The 11,208-nt window shown below is 38.7% G+C and overlaps 5 protein-coding genes across 5 annotated transcripts; 4 read left to right on the top strand and 1 right to left on the bottom strand. All coding sequences in view use genetic code 12, as the record gives it.

Moving 5' to 3' along the window:
* Positions 1–533: 533 nt before the first annotated feature.
* Positions 534–4,007, top strand: CORT_0A03070 (Cpa2 arginine-specific carbamoylphosphate synthetase; the record flags this gene model as incomplete). The annotated part of the gene is made up of 1 exon (XM_003866088.1): positions 534–4,007. The coding sequence occupies one exon, from the start codon at positions 534–536 to the stop codon at positions 4,005–4,007; it is 3,474 nt and encodes a 1,157-aa protein (XP_003866136.1).
* A 1,342-nt stretch (positions 4,008–5,349) lies between these two features.
* CORT_0A03060 (hypothetical protein) lies at positions 5,350–7,275 on the top strand (the record flags this gene model as incomplete). Its single annotated transcript, XM_003866087.1, has 1 exon — positions 5,350–7,275. The coding sequence occupies one exon, from the start codon at positions 5,350–5,352 to the stop codon at positions 7,273–7,275; it is 1,926 nt and encodes a 641-aa protein (XP_003866135.1).
* A 657-nt stretch (positions 7,276–7,932) lies between these two features.
* On the top strand, positions 7,933–9,162 carry CORT_0A03050 (Ptc2 phosphatase; the record flags this gene model as incomplete). Its single annotated transcript, XM_003866086.1, has 1 exon — positions 7,933–9,162. The coding sequence occupies one exon, from the start codon at positions 7,933–7,935 to the stop codon at positions 9,160–9,162; it is 1,230 nt and encodes a 409-aa protein (XP_003866134.1).
* A 50-nt stretch (positions 9,163–9,212) lies between these two features.
* Positions 9,213–10,688, bottom strand: CORT_0A03040 (Pin4 protein; the record flags this gene model as incomplete). Its single annotated transcript, XM_003866085.1, has 1 exon — positions 9,213–10,688. One exon carries the CDS (start codon positions 10,686–10,688, stop codon positions 9,213–9,215), a length of 1,476 nt encoding a protein of 491 aa, XP_003866133.1.
* A 203-nt stretch (positions 10,689–10,891) lies between these two features.
* CORT_0A03030 (hypothetical protein) lies at positions 10,892–11,208 on the top strand (the record flags this gene model as incomplete). Its single annotated transcript, XM_003866084.2, has 2 exons — positions 10,892–10,894; positions 10,946–11,208. Coding segments are annotated over 2 exons (266 nt in total), but the record flags the coding sequence as incomplete, so codon positions are not given.

Below are 11,208 nucleotides of genomic sequence, written 5' to 3'. Positions count from 1 at the left end.
GAACTTTCCAAAGCCTGAGCTTTAGCAGGAAAGAACTTGATCGTGATGAAGTTTAAATGAATCGAAAAAGGTAGCGAAAGCTATGTTTTTTGTATCACAAATGTGTAGGTGACATCACCAAGGTTACAACAATAATGTGAATTAGGCGTTCACGAATAAAAGATAGCATCTTTGGGGTACACCAATGACCAAAAAGTAACGATTTTGACATGGAACTTATTACTCTCGAGCCAGCATTTCATTGCTACTTGTAGTTTTTCCTAACTGAAAAATCCCCAAGCAACCTTGTAATTGGGTGGTAGTGTACAGCCACCCAATTCTTTTGTAATCTATATCTAATATTTCAAATTGGGAAATTGATTTTACATCGCGGTTAATTTTTCATACCAGAGAAAAAAATTTCATTGTTTAAAAACTGTTGACTCATTATGAAAATTTTTCTATTATAAATTTCAATCTCTTTTTCCTCCTTTCTTCTTCTTTTGTCAAGTCAATTGCTATACTCAACAACGACTTTATTTGCACACTATTCAATGATGTTGAGAAATAATATCAAACTATTATCAAGCGGGCTCAAACTTTTACCAAGAGCATCGATACCAGTACAAAGATTTAACTTCGCTACAAGCGCAGACACCCATGAGAACAAGAGCATCCCATCGATAAATGATGAAGCATTGAAATATGCTGGTGGTGATTTGTTGAAGAAATTCAAAGACGAACACGCACACAAGCTAGTCGATGTTTCTAAAGTGCTCGTGATTGGATCTGGCGGTTTATCTATTGGGCAAGCTGGTGAATTCGATTATTCAGGGTCACAAGCTATTAAGGCATTGAAAGAGGCTAACAAACAATCTATTCTAATAAACCCAAATATTGCCACGAATCAAACTTCTCATGCGTTAGCTGATGAAATTTACTATTTGCCAGTGACACCAGAATACATTACCTATATAATTGAAAGAGAAAGGCCAGATGGTATTTTATTAACATTTGGCGGTCAAACAGGATTGAACGTCGGTGTAAAGCTAGACAAGATGGGTGTTTTTGATAGATACGGTGTCAAGGTTTTAGGAACACCAATCAAAACTTTGGAAACTTCTGAGGACCGTGATTTATTCGCTCAAGCATTAAAGGAAATTGACATACCAATTGCTGAATCCATTGCTGTTGAAACTGTCGATGATGCTTTAAAAGCTGCTGATTCAGTTGGGTATCCAATTATTGTCAGGTCGGCTTACTCATTAGGTGGTCTTGGCTCTGGATTTGCTGCTAACAAGGATGAATTAAAAAATTTAGCTGCTCAATCACTTTCCTTGGCACCACAAATTTTGGTCGAAAAATCATTGAAAGGCTGGAAGGAAGTAGAGTATGAAGTCGTTCGTGACCGTGTTGGAAACTGTATCACTGTTTGTAATATGGAAAACTTTGATCCTTTGGGTATCCATACTGGTGACTCCATTGTTGTTGCTCCATCACAAACTTTGAGTGACGAAGAATACCATATGTTGAGAACTGCTGCAATTAAAATTATTAGACATTTGGGTGTGGTTGGTGAATGTAATGTTCAATATGCATTGCAACCAGATGGTTTGGATTTCAGGGTCATTGAAGTGAATGCTCGTTTGTCACGTTCTTCAGCCTTGGCTTCGAAGGCTACTGGATACCCATTGGCATATACTGCTGCCAAGATCGCCCTAGGTCACACTTTACCTGAGTTGCCAAACCCTGTTACCAAAACCACATCGGCAAACTTTGAGCCATCTTTGGATTACATTGTCACCAAGATTCCACGTTGGGACTTGTCGAAATTCCAACACGTCAAGCGTGATATTGGATCGGCAATGAAGTCGGTCGGCGAGGTTATGGCTATTGGAAGAAATTTTGAGGAATCTTTCCAAAAAGCAATTAGACAAATTGATCCTTCATATATCGGTTTTCAAGGGGACTATTTTGAGAACTTGGACGAGACTTTGCAAAACCCCACTGACAGAAGATGGTTAGCCGTTGGACAAGCTTTGTTACATGAAAACTATTCGGTTGATAAAGTTCATGATTTGACAAAAATTGATAAATGGTTTTTGTACAAATTGATGAACATTGTAAATATGTACCGCGAATTGGAATTTGTAGGTGGATTGTCAAACGTTAATAGCGATTTGATGAGTCGTGCCAAGAAATTGGGATTTTCAGATAAGCAAATTGGTCTTTGTGTTGGAGCATTGGAATTGGAAGTGAGGAAAGTGAGGAAGGATTATGGTATTATTCCATTTGTAAAGAAGATTGACACATTGGCGGCTGAATTCCCAGCAAATACCAACTACTTGTACACCACCTACAATGCCACTAGCTCTGATATTGATTTCAATGATAAAGGTACATTGGTGTTGGGCTCTGGTGTTTATAGAATTGGTTCCTCCGTTGAATTTGATTGGTGTGCCGTGTCGACTGCTCGTGCATTGAGAGAAAGTGGTAAAAAGACAATAATGATCAACTATAATCCGGAAACTGTATCTACTGATTTCGACGAAGTTGACAGGTTATACTTTGAGGAATTGTCATTGGAAAGGGTATTGGATATTTACGAATTGGAACACTCATCCGGTGTTGTTGTCTCAGTGGGAGGCCAATTACCACAAAATATCGCATTGTCATTACAAAGCAATGGTTGTAATGTTCTTGGAACCAACCCAGAAGATATTGATAAAGCTGAGGATCGTCACAAGTTCTCCCAGATTCTTGACTCTATTGGAGTAGATCAACCAGCATGGAAAGAATTAACTTCAATTGAGGAAGCCGAAATCTTTGCCGATGAAGTAGGATATCCAGTACTTGTGCGTCCTTCATACGTTTTATCTGGAGCTGCAATGTCAGTCATCAAGAGCAAAGATGAATTGGACGCGAAATTATCAAACGCTTCGAAGGTCTCACGCGATCATCCAGTTGTTATCTCCAAATTCATTGAAGGTGCACAAGAAATTGATATTGATGCTGTTGCAAATGAAGGTCAAGTCTTGGTTCATGCTGTTTCTGAGCATGTTGAAAATGCAGGTGTTCACTCTGGAGATGCCACTTTGGTTTTACCTCCACAAAATTTATCAGCAGTTTTGTTGAACCGTTTGAAAACCATTGCAGATAAGGTTGCCGAAGCTTGGAAAATCACGGGACCATTCAATATGCAAATTATCAAAAATGACCAAGACGGAACCCTTGATGATGAAGGTTGTGAATTAAAGGTTATTGAATGTAATATTCGTGCATCCCGTTCTTTCCCATTCGTTTCAAAAGTGCTTGGTATCAACTTTATTGATGTCGCTGTAAAAGCCCTCATAAAAGAAGGCGTCCCACAACCTGTCAATCTTATGGACCAAAAATACGACCGTGTTGCTACTAAGGTACCGCAATTCTCATTTACTAGGTTGGCAGGCGCAGATCCATTCTTGGGAGTTGAGATGGCATCTACAGGTGAGGTTGCTTGTTTTGGTAGAGATTTACGTGAAGCTTACTGGACTAGTATGCAATCAACTATGAATTTCCATGTGCCATTACCTGGGCAAGGTATTTTGTTTGGTGGTGATTTAGGCAATGATAAGCTTGGAAATGTCGCCAAAGAGTTGTCTGGATTAGGTTACAACTTTTACACTGCTAGTCAACCAGTAGCAGATTATATTTCTAAGAATGTTTCCGAGCCAGTTGAAGTAATTGATTTCCCTAAAACAGATAAACGTGCTTTACGTGAAATTTTCCAGGACAAAAACATTGGCGCTGTATTTAACTTAGCCAAGTCAAGAGCCCAAGATTTGTTGGATGAGGATTATGTAATGAGAAGAAATGCCATTGATTTCGCCATTCCATTGTTCAATGAGCCAAACACATCACAGTTATTTGCTTCTTGTTTGAAGGTAAAGATTCAAAATAAAACTAAATTTGATGAAGTTCCCCAAAATGTTGTTGTCCCAGAGGAAGTTCAAAGATGGAGCGAATTTATTGGCGGTAAGCCAGTATAATGTACACTTTATAGACAGACGAAATGAATTTAGATTGTAATTAAAGACGAGAAGTACCGTTAGCGGTTTTAATACTTTATTCCGAACGAAAGGAAAGCTATCGTGGGCCATAACCATATTTGAATTTTCTAGTTTGAGTTTGCAACCAAGGCGTATTTGATTGCAATTCGCATATTTGAGGTAGATTACTTACGATTATTGTTCGATAGGCGAAGCAACTACTTCGATTTCAAGTATTGTTCCATCTTTTTGATACTGCAAGGTGCTTATTTCCCAGTCGAGTTGTTGGGATGTAATATAGAATCCAAGAAATAATCTCACCCGACATCGGCCTGCACTTGTGACGGGGCTTATAGTCAACAAGGCGGGTAGATCGTAATGAGTTTTTTTCATTGAGTCATAACCGAATTACCTAAGACGTCTTCATGTCAATAATTTCTTGTCAATAAATCCGCTTCATATTTTTTATGATGTGAGGAAAATGAGTTTATTTAATTGCCCATTTTGTGATTAATTACGTTTCATTCACAATAAATCACACAAGAGTATTATTAGTCGCACAAAAGCAGATCTGGCAATATGACAAGAAATATCGTATTATATAAGATTGTGTGACAGGCGTGCAGCTTTCTTGGGACTTCATCCTTGTTCAAAGGAAGGAGAAATTAGGAAATAAATTTTCACCTTATTGTGTTTGAAGAGAAGTGTATATGTAGACGTCCCAGAAAGGTGACGAATTACGACTCAATTTTCCAATAAAGTATTGAAATTACATTGGTAGTTTCCACTCCACTTTTTATAGGAAGAGCCAAAATAGTGTTTTATAGAGCTAACTTAACGATGAAAAACGTCTGAATAGGCTCGTGAGGGGGTGGATTTAGATGAAAAAGATAGCAAAACTAAAATAACATAGGGTTACACAAATGTTTGACATTTAGCAATTAGTAATTCATTTTTTTTCTTGTCATTTGAAAGGGATTATATATAAAAGGTGGGATACCAAGAAAAGTTGAGAACCATACGGCAAATGGGAAGCAGGTACAAAACCAAGGGCGCAAAGGCTACAACATTAGTTGATTGGCTGGTTTTGATTTGATGCTAAATGTTTCTTTTTTGATTTCGATATCACTTATGATGATGAACAATTAAGTTTTGGACTAATGTTACAAAGACATTGTGGTACAAAAAGAATTCACTCCCGGGTAATGTTATACGTTTTGCAATAGGAATTTTATGAAGTATCTTGCTTTGGAATATAAAATGTCCCGAACTTCCATCAAAGTCAGCCAGATTATTACGAGTGATTCAATTGTCTTAAAAGAACCAATTAATCATAACAAACATGGATCGAGTAGAGCCAACAAAAGTTGAAAGTTACGAAGAAACTGAGAAGGATAACAAAACTTATTCTGGTGATGAAGGCGAAGTTTCAGCACAATCCCATGGGGAAAAGGAAGCATTGAATACAACAACCAAGTCTATTGGTATCAGGAGAGCAGAAATCCTACAATTACAATACCAAAGTCCCATTTTAAGAGTCGTGTTCTTCTTCTGTATATTCTTGGTTGCATATGGGTATGGATTGGATTCAACAGTACGTGGAAATTTACAATATTATGCTACTTCATCATACCTGCAACACTCATTATTCACCACTGTCAATGTCATGCAATCTGTCATTAGTGCAGCAGCTCAGCCGTTTTATGCAAGGTTATCAGATAAATTTGGCCGTTTGGAATTGTGCTTATTTGCAATTGTATTTTACTCAATGGGTACCGTTATCCAATCTCAAGCTTATGATATTAACAGATTTGCTGGTGGCTCTGTCATTTACCAAATTGGATATACGGGTATCGTCATTATGTTGCAGATTATCTTGGCAGATTTCTCAAACTTGAATTGGCGTTTGCTTTGTTCCTTTATCCCTGCATTGCCATTTATTATCAACACATGGGTTGGTGGTGATGTTGTTTCATCCGCATTGGCTCATTATTCGTGGAACTGGGGTATTGGTATGTGGGCCTTTATCTTCCCACTCAGCTTTGTTCCTTTGCTTTGTTGTTTTGTACACATGCATGTCAAGGCTAGAAAGACACCCGAATGGCAAGCATTGGCTGAGGAGCATAATAACGAACGGTACCCTAAAACCAGTCTCATTTACTGGAAAACATTAGTTGTGGGTTTATTTTGGGATTTAGATGTTATTGGATTGTTGAATGTTATCATTATCTTAGGATTTATTTTGGTCCCATTTACGTTAGCTGGTGGAGTAAGTTCAAAATGGGCAAGGGCTTCAACAATTGTTCCTTTAGTCATTGGTGTTGTCTTTATTCCTATCTTTGTCATATGGGAAGCAAAGTACGCCAGATCGCCAATCATGCCATTGCCATTGATGAAAGATCGTGGTGTTTGGGCAGCTTTGTTGATTGCCATTTTCATCAACTGGATTTGGTACATGCCAAATGACTTTATGTACACTGTTTTGATTGTCGGTATGAATGCTAGTGTGAAAGCAGCAACAAGGATTACATCCTTGTATTCATTTGTTTCTGTGATTGTAGGACCCATTTTGGGTTTGGTTGTTGTCCGCGTTAGAAGATTGAAAGGATTCATCATTTTTGGATGTGTTTGCTGGGCTGTGAGTCTAGGTATATTGTTTCACTTTCGTGGTGCCAATGACGGGGTGGAAAGTCAAAAGTACCTTGATGGTGTTATCGGTGGGTTGTGTTTGATGGGTTTTGGAGCGGGATTTTTCACTTACTCCACCCAAGTTAGTATCAGTACTGTGACAAATCACGAGTATATGAGTGTCATCATTTCCGTATACTTAGCAAGCTACTGGATTGGATCATCATTGGGTACGTCGATCAGTGGAGCCATTTGGACAAATAGAATGCATGGAGTCATTTTAGATAAAATGCAAGAAATGAATATAGCTAATGCCACCGAATTAGCACTGTCTGCGTACAATTCACCTTTTGAATTCATCATTGAAAACACCTGGGGATCACCTGCAAGAATAGCAGTGGTTACAGCTTACGCACAAGTTCAAAGATATCTTTGTATTGCTGGATTGGTACTTTGTTTCCCATTGATTTTGATTTCATTTTTATTGAGAGACCACAGATTAGACTCAGTGCAATCTTTGGAAATGGATCACGACCATGAAAAAGGGGTTGTCAAAGATGGCAAGGTTGTGGTGAATAATTATGACGATGATATTTTAATGAATAAGTTGAAAAACCTTTTCAATATTGGAAAGCGATAAGTGGAAATATCGGGGGAGCGACGTTGTGTTACTAGATTGTTTATATATGTTTAATTCGATTCGATGGAAATTATAAATAACAGATCCTTTTTATACTCAACCTCTAAAACGACTGCGAACCACCTAAAAGTAGAGATAACAACAGTGACATCCAGAGAATAAAGGGATGCGTAGCTCTTTTGAACACTAGCACACATTTCACACTAAATTGAAACAGTAATTCAACTTCCATTTTACAATACGACTCCTATTGTAATTACTAAACTTACGGCAAGAAGCAGTTATTTCTTCGGTAACTTTTTAGCATCTCCATAGGTATATTTAACTCGTTAGCCTCGTATAAAAAATAATTAAATGGTAGTGCTTATCACGCCTCACATAGTTTTGTGAATCTCCAATAATTCACGAGATGAAGCGCTAAGCATAAACTACGAGAGAGAAAAGTCAAAAACAGAAAAAAAAAAAGAAATTCATCAGGCAGAAAAATTTCGCCTTTCTATAAACAAAATTGAAACCCTTGTCAACACCAAAAGAACATACACCCTTGCAGTATCTTTTTTGTTAAACAAAACTATCAACACATATACCATCGCAACTAGCGAATTTTTTTTCAATACAATTAAAATTTAGACGACCCCGGGTCTCATTTCAACAACCATGGGACAGATTCTATCGCAACCAATTACTGAAAAGCACTCCGAAGAGGGTCAGGACAAGTACTTGGCATATGGTTTGTCAAGTATGCAAGGTTGGAGAATCAATATGGAGGACGCCCATGCTACGGTTTTAGACTTGAATAAATTTGCTGATGACGAAGAAAACAAAGATGATGAAGACAAAGATGCGGAGGATAAAGCTGAAAATGACAAATCTGGTGTGGCCAAAAGCGAATCGAAACCTGTAGAAAATGCTGACTATGTCGCGTTTTTTGGTGTCTATGATGGGCATGGTGGAGAAAAGGCTGCTTTATTTACCGGAGAGCATTTACACAAGATTATAAGAGCCACTTCTCTGTACCAAGGAAAAGACTACACCAATGCGTTGAAACAAGGATTTTTGGATTGTGACCAAGCCATATTAAAAGATATCTACATGCGTGATGATGATAGTGGTTGTGCTGCCACTACAGTACTCATCACACCTGAACAAATCTTTTGTGGTAACGCCGGAGACTCGCGTACAATTATGTCGGTCAATGGTGTAGCCAAAGCTCTTTCATTTGATCACAAACCGTCTTTAGAAGGAGAAAAGTCGCGTATAATGGCCGCAGGAGGATACGTGGATGCCGACAGAGTCAACGGAAATTTGGCTCTTTCGCGATCGATTGCTGATTTTGAATTTAAAAAGTCAGTGGATCTTCCACCAGAAGAGCAAGTTGTCACATGTTACCCCGATGTTATCACCCATAAAATAAATTTAGAACTGGACGAATTTGTCGTGTTAGCTTGTGATGGTATCTGGGACTGTATGCACCCTCAACAAGTTATTGATTTTATAAGGAAAGCGATTCGTGAAGACAAAACACTCGAGAAAATTTGTGAAGAAATCATGGATCTTTGTTGCTCACCCACTTCTGACGGCTCTGGTATAGGTTGTGATAATATGTCGATAGTCATTGTGGCTCTATTGCGCGATGGAGAAGGTATTGAAGGTTGGAAAAAGAGGTTGACTGAGAGAATTGGTGACAAAGATTTTGGGGATTCATTCTTGAAACCAGAGCACCCAAGGTGTGGCAGAATTGAAGATGGTGGCGAGGAAGAGGAACCGGAGACTGGTGCTACTATTTCCTTAGAGCAGTTGTTATCAGGGAATGCTGTTACAACTGAAAATGGTGTTGTTTATTTGGATACAGCTTCAGCTCAGTCGTTGTTGGAGAGATTTAAATAGAAATGGCTTTAATAAGATTTCGTATTTGTTGACATAATATTACTATGACTCTATATAAACCTTGGACCCCAAATGGATCCACTGGACGGTGTCTGAGGTTGGGAGGATGTATTGTTGGTGCTTGTGGTATTGGGTTGGAAAAATTGATGTTGCTGTGAGATTGGATTGCTTTCTGGCTGGGTCAATGGTGGTGTAGACCTGACATCGACATATGATCTGTTGTTATTTGTCCTCAACAATGCGGCAGCAGAACTACCCGCTGATAAATTTTGAGCCAACTGCTGTGGCTGTTGTGACTGTTGGTAATATCCATGTTGTGTATAGGGTCTTTGTTGGTAAACTAGTTGGGGTTGTTGCTGAGTTGGAGTTGATGTTTGTTGTCTCAATCTGGGCATTGGTATTGCCGATTGAGAATGAGAACGTAACAACTCAGGAGGGTTTGCCAACTGATTAAGATTCATCATGGAGGCTGAATGAAGAGGCTGTTGGCGTGTTTGTCCAGGAGCAATCGACATATGACCCGGTTTTCTTCTAATGATAATCATACCATTATCAAATAGTTCTAATAAATTTAGATAATTGCAAATATATGAAATGATTTTTCTTTGTGCAATGTTCAAGTTCAATGGTGATATTGCCAATTCAAAAACTGTCTTGGAAGCATCATCGCGGTAAAGTACCAACTGCGTGTATAGTTCTAAAATCTCAGGATCATTAAAATTGAGCTCGGGTGGACTAAACAGTGAGCAACCGAACGGCAAGTTTAAAAGAATTCTTTCTTGCGAGGTGGATGTCCCAGCAACGCTAAGGTTTTTGGTTGCGGCCGTTGTTGAAGCTTGCGATAGTAAGGACGCTAAAGATGCATTAGACGTCGATCTATGTTGCTCCTCCAATTGTCCTCTTTTTTCCCGCTTTTCACGCTCGATTCTTTCTCTTTCTTGGGCAGGTAACATCTTTTTGTATTCAACTCTCAACTTTCTACCTCCTATTTCCCTTCCATTGAGCTGATTCACCACGAGGGAAGTTTCATCAGTGGAGGTAAAGTTGGCAAACGCTAAGCCTCTAAACACACCATTATCAAAATGGTAGTTGAATGCATAAGGTAAGGGCAAATTTAGCTTCGTCATAACGTCCAACAATTGTTCTTTTTTGATAGCAAATGGAATATTTTTAATTACAATCGCAGTGGGGATAAGTTCATCATCGTCAGTGTTGTCATTGTTTTCGTGAGGTTCGTTATCATTAGGCTTCATCTCATCATTAATTGATTTGTCCAAAGATTTATCCAAGGCATCAAGAGTTTGTTGCTGCTGTTGCTCCACCCATGGACCTATCGAAGTGGAACTGGGTTGATTAAGCCACGAACTTTGTAGGTCTTTATTCATGAGAGCGTTTGGGGTGTAACTCTTTGTGTTGAAAGGCGTCGAGGATGATGAATATCCGGAAGCCGATGATAGTGATGACAAAGAGGGACGACGCTGTACTATATTGTCCATTTGATGGGTAGACAAGTTTCTAAAATCCATTGGTGTGTGGGTGCCCCAGGGTCAGAATTAACTCTCGGTTTTATTTTTCGTTGAATCGGAAACAACTTTTGAAAATTTGTTATTTTTTTGGTAGCGCTTTGTAATACGCGAGACACCTGGCAGAGACAACAACGAAAAATTGTCATTGGAATTTTGATTACGTGTAAAAAGAATAAAGGACAATAAAAGTTTCATCAAATCTAATGGTATGTTCGAATGCAGTAGCTTTATTTGATTTCTCAATACTAACTTATTAGTCATCATCGTCATCAAGTCAAGCCCCAGGCGGTTTGAGAAGTGCTGTCAAGAGAAAATCAACAGCTGATAAGAAAGCACAGACATCAAATGCTACCCCATTGAGTACCAGGTCTGCTGGAGCTGGTGGAAGTTCGTCCACCATGATGAAGTTGTTCACTGATGAAGCTCAAGGTTTACGTGTTGATCCATTGGTTGTGTTGTTTTTGGCAGTTGGTTTTATTTTCTCCGTTATCATTTTGCATGTGTTTGCTAAATTGACTGG

Source organism: Candida orthopsilosis, assembly GCF_000315875.1.
Source record: "Candida orthopsilosis Co 90-125, chromosome 1 draft sequence".
NCBI lineage: Eukaryota > Fungi > Ascomycota > Pichiomycetes > Serinales > Debaryomycetaceae > Lodderomyces > Lodderomyces orthopsilosis.
The sequence above is the reverse complement of the archived record's forward strand: the minus strand, read 5'-3'. Positions and strand labels throughout refer to the sequence as shown.